We start from the raw sequence: 26,256 nt of genomic DNA on the forward strand, positions 1-26,256 counted from the left end.
TGCCCGCGGAGCTAAATCGTAGCTTCGAAGAACTATTGAATTATTTACAACATCACACTTGCAAAGTCACATTGAGAAGTCTGTCATATAAAAACTTTACGAAGGCTCTACCTATCTACAGATATCAATTGTTATACAAAATACTTTATGCGCTCTCACGTAGCTTAGCATTACGAAAATTTCGTTTCTTTACCCGATACTAATCATCTCTAAATGCTAAAAACTACTTTGTTTTCGTTTTTTCTACATCACTTTTATTTATTCTATCCAACTATTTTATAACCGTAATAAAAATTCGTTTAGAGCTAGCCACTCATTATATTTATGTACACTAGGCTCGGTGCGAGTGAGGGCGGGCGGTGGTCGCTAGAAGCGATTTATAGTGCAGCACTTGACACATGTGCCTGGTAATTTAATACGTGTTAAAGTGATTCAATATATTTTCACTACGATGATTAGTCGCATTGGGCACAACGCAACGCGCGGGCGGAATGGATGAGTGTGAATTCAGTTACTGAGCGAGCATTTGAAATTCGCCAGTCGCTTGCGATTTATCGTCAGATCTCTCGACCTTTTCATAAGGCTTTTCGAGTTTAGGCCTTTTCGGCTCGGCGTCGAGTGGCCGGTGCGACTTCATGTGCGCGCTACGACTTTTAACTTTGTTAAATACTCTGAAACATAATAGGGTACACATTAAGAATTAGCAACAAAAGAGAAAATGAAAAGAAGCAAAACGGTAACTCGATCTGCAAACAAAGCATGGAAGCTAAGCGAAGCGTTCAGTTGTTAGTGATGTATAAATCTAAGTTTAAACATACAACATTAATACTCAAAATCCTTTCAATTATACCTAAGTGTCATAAATAAATATTATATACAATACTAATCTATTTTATGTAATGTTTTAATAACATTCAAAACATCTCTTTTATTTACAACTCTTGACATAAGATGGTCCCTGAGACAGTTATTAAGGTTTTAATTTGTTTTATTATTTGCCAAATATTAATGTATACGTTACAAATAAATTGTTTTTGTAACACAAACATTTCATTTAAATGAATTTTTTGTGAATAAAACCCTTTTTAAAAATTTGTCACAGGAATCGTCTATGTCGATTTGGGTTTACTACAATCTGACATGATTATTAGGGTATATGCTTATATAATAAGTGGTCATGCAAAAACATCAATAATTAAAAAAACGTAGGGTCATTGCGCCTGTTCGCGTCCACTTAGTGCAGTTGGCAAGTTTGAAGAAGAAAATAAAAATGTTCCCGCACTAATTTCTATGAAAAATTTATTTACTGTGTTCATTATATAGTCTATTTAAAGATTAATTTTCAGTTTTGTTCGAAACATCTTGTTATTATTTTATTTAAATACAAACGTCAAAATTAGGCGATTTACCCAGTTTGCGTCCATAAAATCCAATTTGCGTCCACCCGCTGGACCACTTCGCGTCCACCAGCTTAGAAAAGGAATAAAGAGGTGATATTTTTATAATAATGTAAAGAGACATTGGATTTTAATAATTTATTTATTGAAGAATTATTGTTATTTAAAAATCAACATATTAACATTAATAAATCACTATAAAGAAAATAATACACCTATTTACTCTTCTAAACATTGATAGAACTTAAAATTAAAAAACAAATTAGGTACCTATGTAGTCAGTAAATAGTAATTCCACTTTTAAAATTCAACAATTATCTGTTCTGTGAATTTTAAAGAAATGTAAGCAAGCTAAAGATCAGCCTGTAATTACAATCACAGCAGCCTTTCGCAGTCGACTACTGGACATAGGCCTCGACAAGTTCACTCCTGTGTTTTGCCCATAGTCACTACACTGGGCAGACGGGATGGTGACCGCAGGCCTGGCATTGTCGTACCGAAGACGCTGCTGCCCGTCTTCGTCCTGTGTATTTCAAAGCCAGCAGTTGGATGGATATCCCGCCATCGGTCGGCTTTTTAAGTTCCGAGGTAGTACAGGAACTTAGTCGCCTCTTACGACACCCACGGGAAGAGAGGGGGTGTTTATATTCTTTGATGCCGTAAGCACACAGCACCACAAAGATCAGCCTTGATTAATAATAATTATGGAAACAAAATACGAGGTGCACACATATCTCCATTCGCATTAAATATTAATAATACCGCTGTTTTCTTCTTCGTTACTTGGTTTTATTTGATACTAGCTGTGCTCGCGACTTCATTCGCGTGTAATTATAATTATAATTATAATAAAAAAATATTGTTCTGTTCGTAGAATTACAAAATAAATAAATTTCTAAAATAAAAGTAGCCTAATTTACTCCTTATTTCATTAGCTATCTAGATGGTAACGTCAAAATCAGTCCAGTCGTTTCAGTAATTAGCCGGAGCAAACAGACAGACAGACAGACAAAAATTCTAAAAAATGTTTTTATTTATTTATTTATTTTATTTTCTTACATCTAATATTACAGGCATAACCCAATTCATTAGACATAGTAAAGGAGACAAAAAGCGAAAGGAAAAAAATGTTAAACTATAATTAAAAAAGAATTGGCTGACTTGAACATAATACTAAAAACAAAACAATAACAAATATAAAAATATTAAATTCATTTCTCATAACATATTATATACAAAGTAACTTTTGCGAATTCACTCCACGAATAAGAAAAAAGGTCTAGTGTGTCAGCCACCAAGTTTAGCGTTCTGACTGAACGAGCAAGGGGGCCGTTGCGCACTAGCTCGGTTCTGCCGTGGGGTACTGCAAATAAGCTCGGTCGCTGTCTTCGTTGTAGATGATACCTATCGAGTACGCTCAAACCTATCCACTGCACTACCCCTGGATTATTGACAATAACGCGAAATAATTTTAAAATATAAGTTGCCAGAGCCAGCTCTCTCCTAGTCTCCAACTTGTTGTATCCAACCATGCCCAATACAAACAATGTTGGATACATCATGGGATACAAGGGATACACGCCATAAAGCCTATGGTAAAGAAACCTGGTGAATTTATTTTGAACACGTTCCAGTATGAGACTGTATTTGACTTCATGTGTAAACCATACTACCGCATTATACTCAAGCTGACTTCTTATTAGGGTATCATACAGTAAAGAGATTGCTTATTTTGGTATATGTACCGTGTATAAATCAATATACATTTAGTAAAAAGGTGTTACTTTAATATTACAAACAGACACTCCAATTTTATTTATTTGTGTAGATAAGTTTTGTACCCTCTTGGTCTGCCCCCACTGATTTTATCCAATATCGTAATAGCATATTTTTTGCATAGGTGCTTGTCTTACCGATTTCTTCTTCTCTTGGATGTCATGCAAATCTTCCCTTAATCTTCCTTTGTGTATGTTCTTTTTTCCTTCTTCTTTCTTATCTGCAAAGAACTCATCTTAAACAAAAATGGACGCGATTTAGTTTTCTTATTAATCCCTTTAGGTATAGTTTGCGTCCATTGCGGACGCAAAGTGGAAGTTTTATAAATTCGGTGTAGCAGTTCGCGTCCACCTTATTTTAACTATTAAGTATAAAAAAAATAAGCAAATTCATAATTATTATAATTCCTTTTATCATAACCAACGCCTAGAAACAGCTATGTATCCAAAATAAACATAAAACAATAAAAGACTCACCTTCAAACGAACCACTGCCCACTATTTTCTTCTCATTATTCCGTGCCTTCGCGCTCTCTTGTTGAACAGCCCTCGCTAACTATTTTTTTTACCCAGGATTGCTTGGACGCACGGAACTTTTGTCTATGCGTACGTGCCTCTTATACATTGAGGTATTAGCCGGTAATTATTTTTCGACTTATTGGTGTCTTAGTATACTTAATTTCGAGACTTTTCAAAGTGAGATCCGTAAAATGGACGCGAATTGGGCGGTGGACGCGAACAGGCGCAATGACCCTATCTAGCCCAGGGAATACCTATACAATTTAATTTAAAAATATCCGTCAATTATAAAATTAGATCGCGCCGTACAGCACAAACATTTCTTAAGCCAGTGTGAAACATATTATACTATTTTAAAATATTTCAGATTTTGTTAGTTTTACAAAATATATCGTAAATTAAAAAAAACCTGCAATGGTTTTAAAACATGCTCAATGAAACAATTACTTTTTTCACGCTTTGATCATCATCGCGCAGGATCAAACGTGTTCGTGTTCATACGCAAAATGATGTAAAATATTAATATGCTTAATTATATTGCGATTGCGAGTGTTTGCGATTGAGGCCGATATGGAAGCGATACGCGTGTTCCAGATCTTGACACTTACTTCCCGCATATCTTGCACGGAAATTCCTCACCCTCGTACAAGTTCGGTGGCGAAGAGCACGGAGCCGAGCCGGGAACTGAAACCTGCCCTATCGAACCCTGCGTATGGATAAGTCGAGCAGGTTAACATCTTACTTATTAGCTATTCAGTGAACCTGAAGACAAAGTGAAGGCCAGTGTTGATGGCTGTGCTTACTTGTGGGACTTGACCGTCGTTCCAACTTCGCAAGTATAGAGTTTTGTAGTCTTTAGTTACTTTCTTCCAGAAATAGTAGAACTGGACGCATTGTTTCGAATCTTTGGTTCTTATCTAGAACAATATAATTATGTAAATTATTATGAATCTCTTCATATTTTAGTTTAATGATGGTAATAGTAGTATAAATAGTTGAATTTTACTATTAATGACCGAATGTTGGTAAATAATAAATTATATTAATAAATCTCGTAGCGCCGTACAATTTAGAAAATTATTTCCTATGATAAAATTTTTAATATTGAACATATTAGTAACTCTTAGAATTTACATGTAAAATTCAAATACTTTGGGCTTTAGCAACAATACATGCACTTAAAATTTAATTTGTATTACCAGTTGCGAAATCCTAAAGAAGTCTTTATCATATTGACTTAGTCCTGCTAAAAATGCTTCGACTTCATCTGGTGTCCAACGGGATTCATGCTGTGAAGGTGCAGCAGGACGGGACATAAGGCGTAGAGTAGCTGCTCGGATGTCACCTCCACACTCGCCTAAGGTTTGCAAGGCATATTCCCTCGTGTGTCCTCCGACAGGCATTGCGGCACACATTGCCAATTCCATGAACATACGCACTATAGAAAAAAAATCTTTAGATAGATGTACTTAAAATTGATAATATAAATTGTATATAATTAGCTAACGTGTGAATACCTTCATTATCATCGAGGCCATCATTTATACCAGGGTCCCAAAGGAGTTGTTCGGGTACTCGATGTAGATCTATACGATCGTTGTACAACTCAGGTATGTCAGCTTGATGATTTACTCCTATGTTAATTTGTGGTAGTCGAGGCTCTTCAGACTGTGATAAAAGGTCAGTATCCGCTTGCATTCCTAAAAGTTTTTTTTAATAACATTAGTTGTATTGCCATAATGATATTATAAGATTAATGTTTTGATATTACTAACCACTTATTAGCTCCATAAATAAGCCACAGCCATCTCTATCAGGTGGTAAAATTGGTTGAGGTGTATAATGGTCGATTGAATGTCGCATGCGTGAGCGATAGGGACCAGCTGGTGAAGCACGCCTTTTACGTCTTTGAGGTGACGCTGGGACACTGCTGGGACTTAGGAAAACGGCTGGTAATGTATCTCGTCCTTCCACGCATACCTGTTAATAATTAATTAATAATACTCAGGCAGTCTATATTTGAAATATGATAATGATTTTTGTTACAATATTATACCTGGAGAGAGTTATCATTCCACTGGTGAATAGGCGTAGTAATAGGAGTTGCTATTCGATGGCTTCGCCGAATGGGACGTTGATGTGAAAAATCACGTGGACTGCTTGACAAAAGTGGATCTTCTGAATTCAGCATTATGCGCCTTGCTGTAGGGGATGGTTCTAGAGCATATGCATCTAACGATCTACATTCTTCTGGCAAAACTTCTTCAAGCGCTTCTTCCACCTAGCGACATGATTTTGGATAAGTACATTTGATAAATAAATATTTGATATATCAATAAGCAATAAATATAAAATACCTCCTCTTGACTTGACATTGTTGCGGTAAAAAAGGCTGCTGTTAAAGGCGAAGATACTCGTGGCACAGTATGAGCAGGTGAGTGTGCGTCATGGGATGCAGGTGGTGTTGGATAAGCTAAACCGGGAGATGGTTCTGGCTGTGTTGAGTAACTTCCACTAGGTGACGTAGCAGTGTAAGCTAGACCAGGGGAATCTCCAGTTGTATATGATAGTCCTGGGGAATTTTGAGTGTATCTGATTCCAGGTGATGGTACCGGTGAACCACCATGACAGGCCCCAAAATCAGCTAAAGATTCTGGTAATGGGGAGTTAAGTACAGCAGCAAGACGACGACTGGACGGGAATGTAACTGGTGACCGTTCTCGTATTGATGCGGCAACCGTTGCATAATCTTCTAATGACGCAAGTTCATCTAACTGATCAGACGTTGTAGTGAATTGAAAAGTATCCTCATTCAAAGCAGGTGAAAAATATCCGTCATCTGAGTTGAACGATACACCAAATAATTCTGGACGAAATGTAAAATCTTGTTGTGGTGAAGCTTGTCCTGGATCCGATGATGACCGTTTAACGACCTTTAAAAATATTAAGCAATTATTAATTTTATCTTTTTAATATATAGCACGACAATTATATGACAAGAAACAAACCTTTGAACTACCCTTTTTTAATAATTCAATTAAAGTTGAGTCTCTTTGACTGGCAGTAATGTTAGCAGTAGCAACGGTTACTACAGGTGGAGCGCGTGGTGACACAAATTGCGACGATGTAATAGATATTGTTGACGAATTGGAGGATTTTATGGTTGATAAAGGTGGAGGCGCTGGTGCTACGAAACTTGAACGAGAAGAAGCTACATCTGATGAGCCTGAAATTGTTCATATTATTTCAATTTTTTCCAAATCAAGTAATCAAATTTTGTAAAGCTTAAAATAAAGTAAGTTTATAATACCTATGCATTGTGAAGTCGTCACTGCAGCTCCTCTTCGACTTATGATCTTTTCTTCGATCAGTGCTCTTACAGAAACAGAAGCTGTTTGCAATGGTGGACCGGTTGATTCCTTTTTATCTAACTTTTTACTGTCAGAGTCCTATATGGGAAGAAGGGAACTTAAGTATAGAATACGAAATATAGATTAATTTAAGTGTCTTTAACAATTATGATAATTATACCTTTTTAAAATATCCTCCATGTAATCGCATGTGACCATTAAGAGCGGGAATATTTTTGAACTTTCGGTGACATAAGTTGCACTCGACTGGCTTGATATCTGTAGCGCGAGTTGGTCCAGCCATGCCCACTACGCTGATAGCCCCGCTGCCCATTCCACCACTTCCACATTTTGGACTTCCCTGTTGTGTCTGAAATTCGCGATAAATTTATATAACTTCAAAAGACTTTCAAACCTATTACGTACTTTGTAATTTTAAGGTATAAACTTTCGATCTTGAGTAGCTCGTTAATATTCCAAGTTAATTAACGGATTTTGATAGACTCGCGTAATCTCCGTTGGTTTAAAAGGAAAACGGTAATTAAAGATCAATCCATTGCAGCACAGCTGGCAAAGTGAGAATAATTATTAATAACAGTTTGCTGAAAATAATTATCTTTTATCCATATTTATTTTCAAAAAACGCAACAAAGCCCGAACAGTGCAGTGCAGTAATTCATTTACGTAGAATTTTAATTAGTTGCGGAAATCCGAGCACCGTAGCCGTGTCACCGGTCTGCACTTCCTTTGCCGTAGGTATATTAGGATACAAAATATACAAACAATAGCATAAATATAATTTCACCAACAAAAACAAGGTTCATTAAAAAGTCTAACTCTCTAATTTATGATGTAGTAATGACTGAATGTTCCTATTCATAAACTGATATTTTATTTTTATCTTATTAACATACATAAGTAATATAATATATATTTTATGTTCTTTAATTTCTAGTATTTAGATACATTTACAGTATCCTCACTACAGTTCCTTATTTTTTTACATCAAAGTATAATTATAATATTATAATTGTAGGAAATGGAAAACGTAAATGAAAAAGCTTTGGTTAAGTAGGTGGTAATATATTTTAGCTTAGCAACCCTAATAGATGCCATTAAGGGAGCTCGTTAGGTTGGCAACTGTTAACCCGTTACTTATAGCATTAGACTTGCTGAAAGTTACTTATATTGGATTTCGCTTTGTATGCAACATTCGTTATTAAGCATCTCTTAGTTCACACTTAGTTCATTATTTAATGCATTTAGTACAGTTTGATTTTCTCATAACTACTTTTGTTTTAACTATTATAACAAAAATAAAAACGTTTTATATAAATAATAAAATATTTTTGGCCTAAATATGAACCATATTTTGTAGTATTATTTTACTCTTCTAATTTGGTTGTATATATTTATTATTAATATATTGTCTCAATCTACAAATTACTTCCACTAGAGATATTTACTCTAACTGATAAAATGCTAATATAAAATAATAATTTATCTAATGACGAATGCGTTAGGGACTTGGTAGTTGCTTGGTAATTTATCGAAGGTTTTTTTTCACGTGGCAGCCCTAACGGCGCCATTAGGGCAGCTCGTTAGGTTAATGCGCGGGAGGTGAGAGGCGAGAGCAGATGTTTGTTACTCGCTGGTAGCGTTTTTGCGATATATCATTCTTGTAGGGTTTTATAACGCGATTTTTAAAACTAACGTTTCGTACTTAATTTTACTTGTTGTAGTTTTTTTTTTTCATTAATTATTATTTATATTCTATGATTATATACTATCAAAATCAAGATGAGCTAAACGTTACTTTATGATTTCATATAGATAATAACTTTTTGTTCTTTGACTTTTTCGAATTCGTTATTTCAGATACTTATTTCAAAATAAAAGTTTTAAACGAAATTTAAGAGGTAGACTACCTCTGAGAATTGGAACCAAATTAATTCTTCCAAGTCAATGTAATATTGAAAAATTGTTAAAAAACAATTTTTAGTCTGTTCTCATTTTTAAAACTCGGGAATTACAGAGGAGTTAATAACTAAATCGTTTAAGTTACGCAACGAAATCTTAAATTTGTATTTTAAACTATTTATGTTAGCTACAACCGTTACAGATTTATTCAATTCTATTCTCGAATCTGGAGAGACCCAATGGTCTGAATCTAACATAATTCTGTCATAAAAAAAGCGGTCTGAATGATTTGGGTTATTTTCTATAATCCTGACCAAAAACTTAGCTCTACATTAGAAACAAGACAATCTGTTGAACAGGCAGGATTCTGAAAAGGATTCTCTACCATCGACCATATCATATACACACTCGAACTTCTCATCGAAAAGTATCATGAGAGAAATAGACCACTGTACTTCATATATCGATTAGAAAAAAAAAAACATTCGATTCAATGTTACACAGCTATATCTGGGAAACTCCAAAAATACAAAACGTGGAAAACAAATATTTAAGAGTAATCAAAAGTATATACAGGAAGAGCAAAAGTAGAGTTAAACTAGCAACAGCTGGTTCCTGGTTCCCTATAAAGAGAGACGTAAGACAGGGGGACCCGCTTTCTCCTATACTATTTATAGCCACATTAGAGTCGATAATAAGCAAGCTTGACTGGAATGAATGCTGAATAACAGTAAAAAATAAGTATTTAAACCACCTACGTTTTGCTGACGACTTGGTACTGATATCAGAGAAAGGAAAATAACTACAGTACATGGTAGAGTCATTAAACAAAGCTAGCAAGCTCGTCGGGCTAGAAATGAACCTCTCTAAAACTATGGTAATGAACACCAAGGTACAAATTATACGTTTAATACGAGCCTCTCCAAGACACTAACAAAAACATTTAACTAGGCAAGCAAATAAGCGTCGACAGACTAAACAACTACCAACAGATTGAGCGCAGAGCCCAGTTAAAATGGACTAAGGATTGAAGCCTTAAAGAAATATTTAAGAGCAACATGCTAATCAAACTGAAGACGAGGGTTATGAATCTTGCCATATACCATGTCAGATATAGAAGTTTAATAAAATTATAACGTGCCAACGAGGAATGGAGCGCAGTATGCTAAACATGAAAAGAATAAATATAATAAGGCATACAAAAATACGCAACAGACGGTTGAGCACAAGCTCTTGCATTCAAATGGAAGTGGGCCAGACACATAGCACGCCTGCAAGATCAAAGGCGGGCAAAAAGAGTAATAGAATGGCCCCCTCCATTCTATACCATACAATCCAGAGAAGACTGGCTCAATTTGGAGGAGGCCTTAACCTGCCGAGAGGTTCTTACATAATAATTTTATTATAATTATAATATACTATATCTATGATAATACATTTACGTTACGCTTCAGCCTGTAATATCCCGCTGCTAGGCACATCCACTCTTTCCCCATGTAGGAGAAGAATCAGAGCTTAATCTACCACGCTGCTCCAATGCGGGTTGGCGGATATATTCCCTACTATGAATAACGACCGCTATCAGGTGTACATAACGGTGGTGGTGGTGGTGACGGCTTAACGTGCTTTCCGAGGCACTATGGGGACACCATCACCGCAACGGCCACAAACCAGTGTTGTGACCGTTGCGCCAACGCGGTGACATAACATAAATAAAATAATAACGTATCTAAAACTCTTTATATAAATCTGTAACTACCAAACATAAACTACAAAAAAAAAAATCTTGACTAACAAAACTAATTTACTCGTAAACTAGCATTTACTGCAAGAAATAAAAGGCTTTTTAATTTTGTTTTATTTTGTTAAGTACCTATATATATTATGTATAATATATCGGAATTGTAGCTAGCAAATATTCCAACATATTTAAGTAAAAAGTCAATGATCGCATTTACTTGACTTTTACGAATGGGCGATGTATTTCCGCTGGGTAATAGTTGCCTGATTACGGATGATAGGAGCGCTCCTCGTGGGATTACCATGATTGATTAATACCTTTTGGTTACAAAAAACATGCAACAAAATTTTGACTTTTATTTTTTTATCTGCTATGAAATTTGTGCAAACAACGGACGTAATCAGAAATGCTTAATTATCAGCATATAAAAAAAGCCTGTTATATACATAAGCTAAGTAAGCTGGTTAGTGTACCTATTTGTTTCAAAAAAGTTTGGCCGAACACAATAAAAATAAATAAGATCAATTAATATGATATAAAATTAATGACTCATAGAAGAAGACGAATAAGTGTTGCCCTGCGCCTTTTACTAATAGCGAATTAAAAGAAAAGTAATTTCAGGCTTCAGCGCCTCGACTGCTAAGGTTGGTTTCATAAAGTTTAAGCGTGTATCTTTGATAAATAAGTTGTAATTGTTTGGCCGTTATGTAAAATACTGTCAAAACACGCCTAAATATTGTCTACGTAATTCTTGAACTTATATGGTAGCAAAACAAGTATATTAATCTACGTAAATAAATTTATTTATTTTTTTAATAAATATGTATTTACTATTTCTCTATATGAAATTATATAAAAAACGAAATGGCGAATACAACTAGGTTATCTTTCAAGTAAGTTTTATACTTAGATGTAAATGAAAAGATCAGACATTAGAGTCATCATTTTCTATTTTGACAAATAGTTACATCTAAAACCAACAAAATATGATATTTTATAATACTTATAATCATCCGTAAATGTTAAGAAGAATAAATGTAAAATATCTTACTTTTGACTTAGGAAAAGAAGGAGCTTGAAACAGTTGTGTTATCCAATTGTCCATCGCACTTACACAAAAAAAGAATATTAAAAAATCGCAGCGTCAAAGTGGCACCGAATTCGCTAATCACACGTAAAGCTGTGCTTGTCTCACGGTTCCCGAAAATGAAATGATACTACAATGTACGAGAAAGATATCGAAGAGATGACCCCCAGAGTTTTTGATCTTGCAAATTGTGAGATAAAGTGACCAGTGGAACAACAAAAGAATCGTGAATGTATCTGATTTGCATATGTGTATGTGGATTTCGAATATTAATTTCATTAAAAAGTTCGTTTCTTTACATGAATGAATAAATAGAATAAATCTCGAAGATTTAATTTAACAACACTATAACACATTGCGTTAGTTTATTTAAATAGTACAAATTAAAGTCAACTAAAAGCTGTTCATTGAATTCCGCTTCCATTAAGAAAATTTTCAGAGATTTAAGATTTTGTTATGTCTTTTACGCATTATTAACTTATATCATAATATGTTAATCAGAATTAGTTTTATATTTTCTTACAAATCGTAAACTCACCAAGTCACGAGTTCTAAGTTAACTACGATTATATTTAAAAAAACTGCATGAATAAAATATCTTTAAATTTAATGTATTTAGATTAATTTTATTTTATGAAAAAGTGTGGCATATTAAGTGCACCTCGAAACTTGCCTGAGGATAAAAATAATAACAAGGGGTTAGGCGACATCTGACATTGTAGCGAGACAATCACGCGGCATTCAGAGGTCACAGGTCAGAAGGTCAAGCTCTTAGGGTGTTCAATAAACACGCCCCTCTAATAAATTACCATTTTTATGTTTAAAATATGAAAGTGTAAATATTAGATATTTTATTCGTTTTATCGTCTGATATAAAAATGTTGAGCTTCTGTTTATTTAGTGCGATAAAATGAAACAATGTTGTTATTTTTTGAACTTTAGTTACAAAAACCTTCATGTTTTCGTAATTCTTACCGTTTCCATAATAAATAATATAAATAAGCTGTTATTTTAACAAATTTATTAGCACAAACACACCTGAAAGGTGAAGAATAATTTAATATATTCTTCAGCTTTGTTTAGTATTTTTTTTTTATGTAAAAATTAACACAACTAAATATCAATTAGCTGTGTTTATTAACATGCATTTGCAGAACATGCATGACCACGGATGTTTCAATTCTTTACAACTTCATATCAAGGATCATCCGATTACATAACATTCCTCGTCATCCATCACACTTAGCGCATGGCTTTTCTCCGAGGAGTCACGTAAGTAACGTGTCTTCAATTATGCATCGGGACGTTTACAGTGGAACGTTTCTGGGCCATCTGCGTCTTTATCATCCTATATTATTAATGGACGAATTAACCGTATGTATTTAACACTGCATGACTCTTCTACAAACGTTTTAAGATACATCTAGTGCGGTTTGATATCAGAGCATAATTTAGGTGAATAAAAAGATAATTGTAGTAAGTATTGGTCAGACTATATAAAAAATTAATTATTAACGTTTTACTTTCAGACATGTTTATCGAGTTTTACTTGCATACAATTTTGGTATAATTATGAATTTTAATATAGGTTACTATGTTATAGATTATATTACATATTTACTTGTTGATTCTAAGTCTTTTTAGTAAAATTTTATTTGAATGTCCCCGTCTTAACTCGAGAAATCAATCATTATTCTTCGTGCCCCGTTGTAAAAATGATTATGCCAAGAATGTGTTTTTGCTACGTGCCTGTAAAAATTATAATAAGAATTGTGAGAGTTTAGATATATTCAACGTGAAAATTAGTAGATATAAGAATAGTTTACATGAATTATTATTTAAAGAACAATTGTTTTAACTGTTTAATTAGTGTGTTTAATTTGTGTTCAGTTTTTGTTTTTATAATGGATTGTCAAGTGTTTGTTATAATTTTCTGTGGAAAATTGATTGATTTGTGTTTTTTCTTGTATTGTTTTTATTGACGAGTGTTGTAATAATTGTTTTTTTCCAAATAAAATAAAATGAAAATAAAAATAAAAAATAAATTATTACTATGTTATAGGTAAGTTTTAAAAATAATTCGTTAGAACTATAATTTCTTACTAATTGCAGTGACTTTATTAACAGATAAAGTATTATACTTAATCTAGCAACAACAATGCAGTTTGTAATAAATATAATTGTGTTTGCTTGCAAACGAAAAAAAACCGACTTCAATTACATCGACAAGTAATACGAGATAAGTAGATGAAAGATTAGTCAAAAAAATACGGTTTATCAAAGGTTACTTAAAAAGCAGTTATCAAATCTTGATTATATTTAAATGCGACTACAAGACAAATATCAGCTTTCGATTAAAATAAGAATCATCAAAATTGGTATACCCAGTCCAAAGTTTTGCATTTATGCAAATTATGCAAAAACGCATTATTAGATATAACTCGAAAAGTACTTGTTAGATCTCAATTAAATTTAAATAGGACTAAATAACACGCACCTCAACCTAACACCTAGCAACCACCTTTGATTAAAAAAAATGAAAAAATGCAGCCGAATTGATAAACTCCTCATTTTTTGGAAGTCGGTTAAAAATAACGTATATTCAATATCGATCTCTAATACCTATAATATTATTTTAAGAAAATATCTTTAATAAAATTTTTGATATTAAATAGAGCAAAATTTTCATATATTTTCGACATGACCGAGGCAACCTCGCTATATTTTGCCGTCAAAGTCTGAAAGTGTAACGCCAATGAAATATTCAGGCGCGAGCTGACAGTAGGAAAGAATCGAATTTTGACACCGAATAAGTTTCCACGATACGTCTTCACGATATTTACCTATTATTCTTAAAAATATTCCACATTTATGTATTTTCCAAAGCCACACATATTTCTTAAATATTTATTGTGTCGTCGTGAAATATTTTGGAGACGTAATTAATAATTGAAATGTATAGAAAAGGAAGAGAAATAAGAAAAATCAGAAAAATAAGTTTTGTGATACTTAATATTATTAGTAAAATCAACATATTAATAATTTTTTAAAGACTAATATAATTATCTATACTAATATTATAAAGCTGAAGAGTTTGTTTGTTTGTTTGAACGCGCTAATCTCAGAAACTACTGGTCCGATTTGAAAAATTCTTTTACTGTTATCATCCCGCTAAGACTAAAAGGAGCGGAGCACCAAAGAAGAATGTTTCAAAATCGGGGGTTCTTTTTTCCTTTTGAGAGTTTCTGCTGCGTGCGCTGTGAAAACAGTTAAAGTTTCGCAAAAATCATGTATGACAGAATTGATCTTCTTTAAAAGTTCTAAAAAAAAGTCCGCGACAGCATATATCTACGAGTATCTTTTAAGTTGGGCTCACTATAACCTTTTTTATGCTAATCAAATTTGTTCTAAAATAATGAATTATTTGTGAAGATGTTTTTATAAACATGATATTAATCCTTATCTTAATAAATAGGTTATTCATCACAAGTATTTAATTTAAAACAAAATAGCCCTTTACATAATTTGATTTCAATGAGTATCTCAGGAGATATCGCATTTTAAAAATAACCTCGCAGCAAAATAATGATCAAGTATTGCGCGCGCCTCTGTTTCACGCGGACGAAGTCGCGCGCAGAAACTAGTAATTTATAAAAAGTTGATTTAACCCTAGAACCGTACCCATATAAGAATTTCATTAACGGTACCCTGGGGTACAAGCACACCCCAAATAAAAAGCCACATTTTTCAAAAGGTAATAAAGTTTTATTAAAAATCAACATACATATACAGTCTTACATTAATTTTGGTTTTAATGAACACAATTGAGCCCCATAAAATTAAGAAGTTAAACAATTTTGACAAATTTTTTTTTGGTGCTCATTACATATAAAAGTTTTGCACGTAACACACTGTGTGCGTGATTTAGGGTCCTTGGACCTTGGACAGTAAGAACATCTTCCAGATTTTGAATTTTCATTAGTTACTACAGCTAATGGTCGCTTTTTCCCTAATATATCCTCAATACTTATTTTTAGGGATGTTGGCAAAGTACGATACTGAAATCTATCTTCCAGGTGAGGTTTAATTAGATCGAATGCGAGTGTCTTCAGATAAGTGCGCCTGTTCTTGAAAACTTGCTTATCGGTTGCATTTGAAGAATTAAGTAATATCATGGAATTAATCCCCACAATATTGAGTATTCCATAAAATACACAAAGACTCCAGCGGCGAGTTTTGCGTGACACACTATACGTGTGAGAAAGTTGGTCAAATGTATCAACTCCACCCTTCGTTTTATTGTAAAAGGATATTATATCTGGTAAACTAACAGTTTTGTCTTTGTCTGCTTCGTAGTGCATGGTGGAAAGCATAAGGACGTTTTTCTTTTTTCCTTTACTAAGCTTTGGAGCCACATATGAAAGCAGAGTGAGTTCATCATGAAAAGCAAACATTGACGTATTCAGGTCATGGTCTTTGATATTAGTAAAAAGATTCGGTATTTCTATTTTATTTTTTTTCAATGTTCCAACTGTAGTTACTTTTTTTGACAGTAGTTTCTGAGCGGTAGGTATAGAGGTAAACCAATTATCGTATGTTACATTTCTGTTGGTATTGTGAATAGAAGTTGACAACTCAAGCGCGTAATACTCAGCAACAGGTATCCCTCTAGGAGTAGAATCTTTTCCTGTGTATATTAGGCTATTTATCATGTAGTATGTCTTAGCATCACACAACATCAGTAGTTTTATCCTATATTTATCTGGCTTTGAAGGGATGTACATCCGAAATGGACATCTTCCCCGAAAACCGAGCAACTGCTCATCTATGGTAGTGCAGGCAGAAGGAGAATACAGGTTTTTTGAGGTCTCGACTACATGATCAAAGAGTTCTTTTATTGGTGCTAATTTATTCACCTGTCTTCTCTCAGCTCTTGTCAAACGATCATCGAAACGGAGACAATTAGTTAAAAATTCAAATCTTTTTTCACTCATAGTAGACCGGAAATAACTTATACCTGTATTTTTATCGAAGATTTCTTTCACAGTCAGATGATTTATTCTCAGTACACCAGCTAAGTAATATAATCCCAATAAGGCTTTTAGCTCTATTTTTGTTGTATCTTGAACAAATGAAGGTCGAATGCTCGATGGAACAAAATCGTCATCTTCAGTGGAAGTTGGCCTGTCAGATTTATATTTTTTACGTTGCTCAAAAATCTCTTGGTTTGTGAAAGCCATGATATTCTCCAAAACATCATCCGTGAAAAACAATTGCCAAGTATCTACTGCGGTAGTAATAAACCTAGCAGGACCTTTGTTACCTGGAGGATGGGATATGATGTTTCTCTTTGGTGTACGTGATGAACGAGGATAAGATCCACGCCACACGATTTTTTCGCAATTTTTCTGTTTTTTTGTGCCTCTGCCATGTAAAACATCTGGAACACTGAGGACGGTAACTAGTGCATCATTAGAACCCGATTGTAAAGATTCTTCAGGTTCTTCGTCTGAATCTTGAGGTGATTCTGGTTCTAAGGCATCAGGATTACCAGCTGTTCTAATATCTTCCGTCGAGCGAAAGTCTTGAATAATTACATCTGTTTCATCTTCTAACTCCTCGCCTAAAAAAAGATCTTCATCTTCCGTCTCCAACAGAACATTTAATATTTCACTTTCATTCAAATTGCGACGTGACGTCATCTGAAAAAAATGAATAAACAAATATCAATATATAAATATCTATTAGTAAAAAAACCTACACAGCAAAAATCTTAAATTTTTTAGCAAGTTAATTGTGCACATAAAGATGTCATAGATCCTAACATCACATACGATATCAGTAGATTATTATCTATCATCGCATAAAAACTTGAAATATCATAAGCAGCATAAAAACTCGAAATAACAAAATAATAATAATAACGAAATACTTACGTTGAAAGTACCCTGGGGTTCTAGTGTACCCCACAAGCAGCGTGCCACGTCCACTTGAAAGCAGGACCAACGGTCGACTGAGGTATCTGCGAGTCCCCTCACCCCCCGTAAATACACGGACACGCGAAGCAAAACGTCAAATAGTAAAAATGTTATTGACAATTTTAATTTATTTTTTTCAATTGTACCCCAGGGTACGGTTCTAGGGTTAAAAGTGGTTTTGAAGCGTACTTGAATAAAGAAATTACGGTTTGTTATTTTTACTTTATTTATAAGACAGTAATACAAAGTTTGTAAAATATTTATTTATTTATTAATACTTTATTGCACAATACATTAAAGAATTGTACAAAAAGGCGGACTTAATGCTAAAAGCATTCTCTACCAGCCAACCTTAGGACGTACAAGAGCAGACGTTTGTTGGTGTGCAAAATTAAGTATTAATAAAATTCATATTAAGAAGAAAAAAAGGGAGGAAATATAAGGTAACGTTAGTGGCAATCATTATATTATATAATATTGTGTGTAATAGACGACGCTGTGACAAATGGGTTGATAAACGGACAGCGGAGTTATAGTTATAGGGCTCCATTGAAATATGCTGTAGAAGACGCTAAAAGTAAAATTACATTGCAATAAAAATGCTCCGAAATCACCTTTATAAATCAAGGAAGAGTCACAAAGTTGAAATTTAATAAAATGTTTCTTTGATTCGCTCTGTCTCCTTACCGCCGGCGCCGAGCGCACAAAGATGTAAAGTTCAACGTGGCCAAATAATGAAACTGTGCCTCGAGTTGTGCATGGTCCATCCGTGATTTAATTTGTAATCTAACATACCAGGTTTACACAAGCTTTTAAGCTGCCATGGTTTACTTAACACTTTGATTTATATGTAAATTAGTTGACCCAGCGAACTTCGTACCACAATTTTTTTTCGTCAATATATAGATTTTTTTTAATTTGTATTTGTAGAAACCTTATTCTGACAATAATAAATAACAAAACAAAAAAAAAATAATTATCCAATTTGGTAATCGTTTGGAAATGATGCATATCGTTATACATTTTATTTTTATTTAAATTATATATAGATAAGACACAAAACGGTAAATATTACATAATATGATATTGTTCGCCATTTTGAGTTCTTAATAATTTCTGTTATAAAACATGTTAATTGGTAAGTATTCTGTTTTACATATAAACCAAAGGATAATTTAATCTGCGTTAACTACGAAAAATTTTAAATGGTATCATTAAAATAATGTCAAAGACATCATTCAGACACATATTAGTGTGCTTATTGAATTTTGATATTTATTTGACAAAACTATTACGTTTAAAATTAAATAAAACTACATATTTGCTTGCAATCGATTCGTAAATTACTAAAATAGACGTCATAAATAATTTATAATTAGCATAATTATAGATTTACCACTAAGCGTTACAACTTTGAAAACAAATGATTGGTTATAATTTTTTATATAGCTAAGTCGGCAAAGAATCTTATGGCTCATCTTATGTTAAACAATTACCATAGCTTATAGACGTCTGCAACACCAAAAGCATCGTAAGCGCATTGCCGACCCTACTAACCAACAGGAACACAACACTGCTTGAAAGCAGTATTATTTAGCTGTGGTCTTCTGTATTATTTACCCCAGTCAGGCTGCTCCATATTTTAAGCAAGAAATTTTCTGCTGTGCGCTACCTTTTCCTTGTTATAAACAAAAGAGGTTCATTTTTTTGTTATTTGAGGCTGATTTATTTATTAGTTAGTAATATAATATTTATTCCTAATTAAATAGCACGAAGGATTTTTAACATAAATAAATAGACAAATGTATTGGGATATAGAGATTATATTAGTACCGATTCATAACATTAAATGAAATATAAATTTAATAAACCTCAATAAACTTTTCGAGATAAAAAATTAAAATCCAAGGAGTTAAAGTAAGTTTGTGCGGTTCCAGAAAAAACTCGCAAATTGGAATACTTTCCACCTTTCCTTGCCAGGAAACTTTACGATTTTAATACTGTCCATGAAATTTATGGTTCTTGCAAGGCGGAGAACTTTACAGCCGCAAATAAATTCTAATATTTTCGATGTTACATCCATAAGACAGCGGCAAATGCAATTTCCTGGCGTGAACCAGAAATTGTAGTACGAGCGATTCGACCGAATCTGTTCTAAATGTGCAGGTGCAGGTGCTAAACCTGCTCTAAATTTGCTCGCTATTGCTTCTTCAATTATCCTACTTTTTAACCTTAAGTGTATTCTAATGTCTTCATCAGTATGAAGTTATTAACCTTTGTTGTTAACTTTTATTCTATTAGTTCATTTTTGATAAAGATGATAAAATTAATCATAGTGAATTTACTGCAGCTAAAATTAAATTTCTAATACTAGATATTTGAAAATTGATTAAATATTGATTTAAATATGGATGTTGCGTTCAAAAAGATCTATAAACTTACTAAATTGATTTTTAATATAATTAAAAATCAGGTATTTCTACCATAAAAAACAATGATAATAATAAACGTAACTTTGACTATAGAAATTATTCAACTACCCGAAATGTTATAGTGTAGCGGATTAAGCTTTTCATTCTTTTATATAAGAGACGCCTATGTCGAGCTATAGTATTTTGGCGAGGTAAGCTGCAATTCAAAGAATCCAGCATGGTTCTAATAATTTATAGTTCCAATGTAGAGAATCCAAGTCCAGAGAAAAGAGTCCAGAAGAAGTCCAGAATTCAAATTGCTAAAAACAACACTTTTAGGAAGTGCATAGTAAAGTGTTCAGATCACATCATTTTATTTAAAAACATGAAGCATAATGTCACGACAAATTTAGCTACTTTAGTAAGTTTTTGTACTTATTGCGAGTATTATGTCCTAGTATTGAATGTCAAAATGTCAATGTTAACAAAACTATATTCAAATAAAAATAGAATACTCATATTATGTACAACGTATGTGAACTATATCTATACTCACAAGTACACGCAATTTAATATAATATCTAAGTTGATGATCTTTTTTTTTGATAACAATAGTTTATTAAACATTATACATATTTACAATTTACCGCGAAATACAACAATATTGTTACTAATGACAATGCCCCGGGCCGGTTTAGATATAGTACAGATCAAATCCTAGTGATTATCGATTCGTGTCTTAATTATCGGATACCTGATACGACCCCGTATGTATTATAGTATACAACAGGGCTTCGTATTAGCTGAGGGTCGTAGGTAGCTGATTATTGAGTAAAATGTAACTATTGTCTATTTTGTTGTATTTAAAATCTAGCTACTGCCCGCGACTTCGACCGCGTTGAATAATTACTTGAAAAAAAAACCGATTTTAAAACATTCTTCATTAGTGCTCCGCTCCTATTGATCATAGCGTGATGATATAAGCCTTTCTCGAATGGGCTATCTAATACTGAAAGATTTAAAAAAATTATTGATTGAAGATAACCTTTGCAACTATTTAACTAATGTTTTTTTCGTTATTAACATAAAGTAGACTTATTATGTATATTGGTTACTTATAAAGTCAAACTATTAAAGAAAATTTGCTAAAAGTTTTGTTTTATTTAGTTTTTTTTTTCGTTATATTGCTCTGGCCCTACCGCCTTATCCTAATTTATATATTGAAACTAAGATTGAACACAAGACTTTTTTGTACGTATTTTAGAAAGGTATTAAAATTATACTCTACATAAATAAACATTATATACATAATACATAAATATACATAATACTAAATAGGAGTAGAGCTGTTTCTATAAATGTCAGACCATTTAGCTACTATGAAAATTTAACACGGACAAAACCGCGTAGAACATTTAATGTGCAGTTTATAATTGTAAGTCTTCAATAAATAAAAAAAATCCTGTCTAGCACAACACACAGTAGAAAGTGTCATAACACCGGATTCAAGCTCTTCATTAAATAGTCTTGATTGTGCTCAAGGTTTCGATATCAACTAAATAACGTCAAAGCGTAGCGTCTAATAGGCAAATATAATTATTATGTCATCACGTACACAAATTCAACATTCCCTGACTTAATGAAGTGGTTCAAAGTGGATTTATTGCGTTCAAAGCATTCCGCTGTCGATATGTTGTGAACAAAACCTACCCGTTTGTAATTATGAGGCCGCGTTTGCCGGCCTTTATTACTTCCTGCAGGTGACGTCAAATCAGGGCCGATCAAAGTGAGTGCTTTTAATAAAGCGCCCGTCACTACAGTCTCCAGCTCCGTTGTACGCATCCCGTCTATAGACGTCCTTATATCCATCACCCATTAGTTATGGCTTCGATTAAATCGATATACAACGTAAATAATTGCGTCTCTGGCAATTAATTCACGTTCAAGTTGTAATTAAATTGAGCTGTTATGAATTCGTTTAAAACGTTATGGTTTAATGTTTACACTTCATATTTACACATTTTAAAAATAAATATTAATATTAATACACAATCAGTAACATTTATTTACAAAATATCAACACACACACATACACACATCAGCCTATCGACACAAAATATCAAGTGAACCTATACATTTTTTCTTTGATATTAACAACGCTGAATGCCTATTAAATTCTTATTTGATGTGCTACTAGTTTGGCAGATGTGAATTGATATAGAATTTTCCCACGCGAAATAGATTAGCAAAAATATCTCCCTACATACATAAATATCATTAAACAAGTAAGAATTAATATTTCTAGTTTAATGAAAGCGTAAAGACCCCTCGATCGAGTCTATGGGGTTGGAACAGGTGACACCTCCTGTGATGAGCGGTCCAGTTTTGCGAATCGCTACCCTCTATTAAATTACGCAACTTAACTGTCTCATCAAAAATTGTTTTATTTTTCTTAATTTTTGTGTATTCACTTGCTTATTATTTTGAACGTACATGAGAATAATGAAATGTATAATATACATAGATTTCAAAGCTTAAAAAAAACTGTTCTTTAAAGACTTACTCCATTTTCTCAAATTTACTTTTAGTTGAGGTCAAATTTTGTACTTATGATAAGTTGAATTAAACAAGCACGCTATTTGAAAAATATTTCTCGACAACTTATGACCAATAAGTAGTAATAAAATAAATTATTATTTCTACCCCATCGCGACTTCGTCTCGCGGTACGAGGGTCACAACAACTGAATTATAAAGCGATGAATGCCCGTTTTCATTCACTGGACATTCGCAAAGCAATCCGCGATGTATCGGAATTAGCATAAGAATTTGTTTCTCACGGAGCACTTTCGTTGTTTCGTATTATTTTGTTACGAATTAATAATTCCATGTCTGTTATTCATTTAGCGTCGGAATTTTGTGGGAATGTGCTTATAGTTTTTTTAAGATTTAAAAATATGTTTTGAAAAGATTTTTAATTAATGTATTTTATTCGATTTTGTTTAAAAACATTTTTTACAGTGTTTAGATTCATAAAATCTATCGACAATAATATTATAATGTACAAAGTTATTTCAATTGAGTCTTAATTAAAAAATTATTAAATGAAATAGCAATTAACTTTTAACAACGAAAGCATAATAATCTTTATTCAAATGCCTCATTTGTGAAATTCAAAGCGGTATTATTTGAATTCATTCTGATATTATAAGTTCGAATAATACGTGCTTCGAGCCACGACAAAATTTTATTGTTTTCATTTACAAAGCGAACTATTTTCAATCGCAGAATTGTTCCGCTGGTAGCCGTATTGTCTCCCCACCAGGTATGTATAAGAAAACTAATGTTAGTATTTTATTGTTAACAGAGATTCGTTTATATTAGTAGTTGCTTGTTATTAGTATAACTTTATGCTCCTGAAAGTCAATAATAAAATTGAAAAATATCCCTTCAAGTTTACAGAATAATTTAGGGCTTATTTTCTTAGAACTATTTTATAACACGTGGTCGTCTGTTCCTATCGCAATCAACTTAATGCTTGTGTTATAGGTAACAGCCGGCTTTTATAGCTAAATATTTTTTTCATAAATATACATAGAATTAATACGTATATCAATATATAAATACATATATTACAGCCAGAACCAGACAGGAATCACAACTCGCGGAACCGAGGCCACTATAAACTGCGCCAACGGGCTGGTCGAATTAATGGTAGTAAATAACATGGGTAGGTGTTACTGAAGTCAGTTTAAATTTTGAGTTCTGTACCTTAATACGCAAGATAAATAAGACATGTTTGGCTCATCGGCTACATTAGCTACGAAGCTCTACGTTTTGCTTCGTAGCAGTTTACATTTCGCTTAGAATTTAGATACATTATTAGAACTTCGTTTGTAGTTCTACATAGGTCACGTTTAAAGTTTGCTATATATTTAGTATCTTCATGTGAACGATTCCATCGAAATGTAACTAATTATTACTATAGGTTGTTGTACTTAACTATACAAAAGTGTTTTTCGAAAATAAAAAGTTAAATATTAAACACGTGCATAAAACCTATCATCGGTTGTCTGATTTTTAAATGCGGCGGTTGACGGATTTTTAATTAAATATTTTTGAAATTAATATTTCAAAGTCATAAAATATTTTGAAATAATTTTTTTCTACCTAGCATGCATTAAAATACACGTGATATTAATTTTTTGAGGGAGCATGATTTAACGCACGGAATTGCGTCCCTAATTGCAATTTTGCGTGCAGTGAAGAAAAGTGAAAAAAGAAAAAAAGATAAGATTAATACACTCAAGGGAGAGAGATGATAGCATGGGGCAAGGTATTGATTATCTCTCGATGTATATTGCCATTATCAGGGGCAAGAGGTAGTATAAACACCAGCGTTCCAACATCCCGGTCCTTTATGTCAATTATATTGACACACCGATACTTGTTTACCAGGCAGTTTCTTTGTTATTATGTTTACGTTTCTTACGTTTTATTATAAGTACAGCTCATGATGGTAATAAGAAAAGTCAACGAAGATATTTTGCCAAATTACGATTTTACTTTTGTTTGTTGAAAATTAGTATTATTTTAAAATGTTTATAATTTAAAAATATCACCTAAAAACTTTTGACGTTTTTCTGTTAGATATTTTGCTTATTATTGAATTATATTGAAGAATTTCTTAACTTTTAAAGCTTAACGTTAATAGTTCTAGTCGTGAGCTACCATTAATATTTTTTGGTAACTTTCACAAATCAAAAATATAAAAGCATAAAATATAAAAATAATAGGATATAATAAACAAAATCTTTGAAAACTGTTTTGGTGAGGATTTTTTTAAAATATGTGTTATTAAGAAAAAAAATATTATATACCGTTTGTTTCCAACTTTCATAAATAAATAAATAAAAATAAATAAAATCAAGTAAAAGAATTTTAATCTAGACTAGTAGGTAATTAACATAAAAATAAAACGTAAATGTTGTGTCAGCCTTAAAACGTGCAACACGTACGTAACTTTAGATATCTGATCTATAATTTATCAGGGTTCAAGTTTCTCGTGCGAGAATGTGAACACTGTATGAAAAGGGAGTAAAACACTTAGCGAGCGGAAAGGGTGAGGTGAATCCCTGTTTAGTAGTAAATAAGAGGTGCTTAATTCACTACAAACATGGGATTAGCGTCCAAATACTATACCACTCATTGTTTGCTCTTGTTACTAAATCGTTCTGAGATCACTTAATATATATCTAACTCTGACACTTGATATAGTGGGAATTAGTACTACGCAAGAGACAAACAATTGTTTGTTTTATTCTGTTATCTTTTCTTATTAAAATAATATGCTTCGAATAGAAGTATTCTTTAATACGAAACGAATGAAAAAGATAGGCTGATTTTATTTACAAATGATATGAAACTGATATAATGATAATGAACTCTTTTAAAAATATTTTTGCCTTACAAAATGTGTAGTTAGATAGTTACAAATATAATAAAATCCGAAAATTCAAACAAACGCTAACCGCTCTGATTGCTATTGAAATTGAACGTAAGTGAAATCGCTAGGGTAATCTAGTATTTTATATAATTCAACTTACAGAGGTTGTGGTTTTCGGTCTGTTGTTGTTAGCTTTGGTAGTTTTAGAGCGGGCTGGCGGCGTCGGGGGTGCGGGTGGCGTGCGGGGAGGGCTGCTGTCGCCTGTGTGTGCTCCTTTGTCCGAACTGTTGCTGGACTGTGGAGGTTATAGCTTATTTACTTGTATGATTATTAGATAATATATACACATATAATGGATTTATATTCCTCATATTTATATTTAAGTTATTTATTGGTCCCGTCAATACGAGTATATGTCTAGAAATTTAATATTTAAATGTTATCGTAGAACGTACAGATACTTCAGATACTGTTCTTCGTCTACACGCATGTTTCAGGATACTTGAATACTCAAAATAACACTGCGTTTTTTTAAACGTATATCAATCAACATATTCTACTGTTCATTATTGTAATAAAAAAAAAAGTCAAGTAAATAGATCGATTAACATTTCAAATTAAGAAACCAAAGAA

At 32.8% G+C, this 26,256-nt stretch overlaps 1 protein-coding gene across 1 annotated transcript in view; it reads right to left on the bottom strand.

Moving 5' to 3' along the window:
• Window positions 1–327: 327 nt before the first annotated feature.
• Window positions 328–26,256, bottom strand: part of LOC123662465 — a 102,476-nt gene continuing 76,547 nt past the window's right edge. Inside the window, exons 8-20 of the mRNA XM_045597307.1 lie at window positions 25,784–25,918; window positions 16,331–17,491; window positions 7,223–7,411; window positions 7,002–7,140; window positions 6,700–6,917; window positions 6,049–6,624; window positions 5,748–5,972; window positions 5,467–5,671; window positions 5,209–5,391; window positions 4,891–5,129; window positions 4,495–4,608; window positions 4,300–4,397; window positions 328–671 (exon numbers count right to left, since the gene is read on the bottom strand). Of these exons, the coding sequence (XP_045453263.1) occupies window positions 512–671; window positions 4,300–4,397; window positions 4,495–4,608; window positions 4,891–5,129; window positions 5,209–5,391; window positions 5,467–5,671; window positions 5,748–5,972; window positions 6,049–6,624; window positions 6,700–6,917; window positions 7,002–7,140; window positions 7,223–7,411; window positions 16,331–17,491; window positions 25,784–25,918 (3,642 nt within the window). The 3' untranslated portion in view covers window positions 328–511. The remainder of the gene's footprint in view (window positions 672–4,299; window positions 4,398–4,494; window positions 4,609–4,890; window positions 5,130–5,208; window positions 5,392–5,466; window positions 5,672–5,747; window positions 5,973–6,048; window positions 6,625–6,699; window positions 6,918–7,001; window positions 7,141–7,222; window positions 7,412–16,330; window positions 17,492–25,783; window positions 25,919–26,256) is intronic.

The sequence above is a fragment of the Melitaea cinxia genome, chromosome 18 (genome assembly GCF_905220565.1).
Source record: "Melitaea cinxia chromosome 18, ilMelCinx1.1, whole genome shotgun sequence".
Taxonomy (NCBI): domain Eukaryota; kingdom Metazoa; phylum Arthropoda; class Insecta; order Lepidoptera; family Nymphalidae; genus Melitaea; species Melitaea cinxia.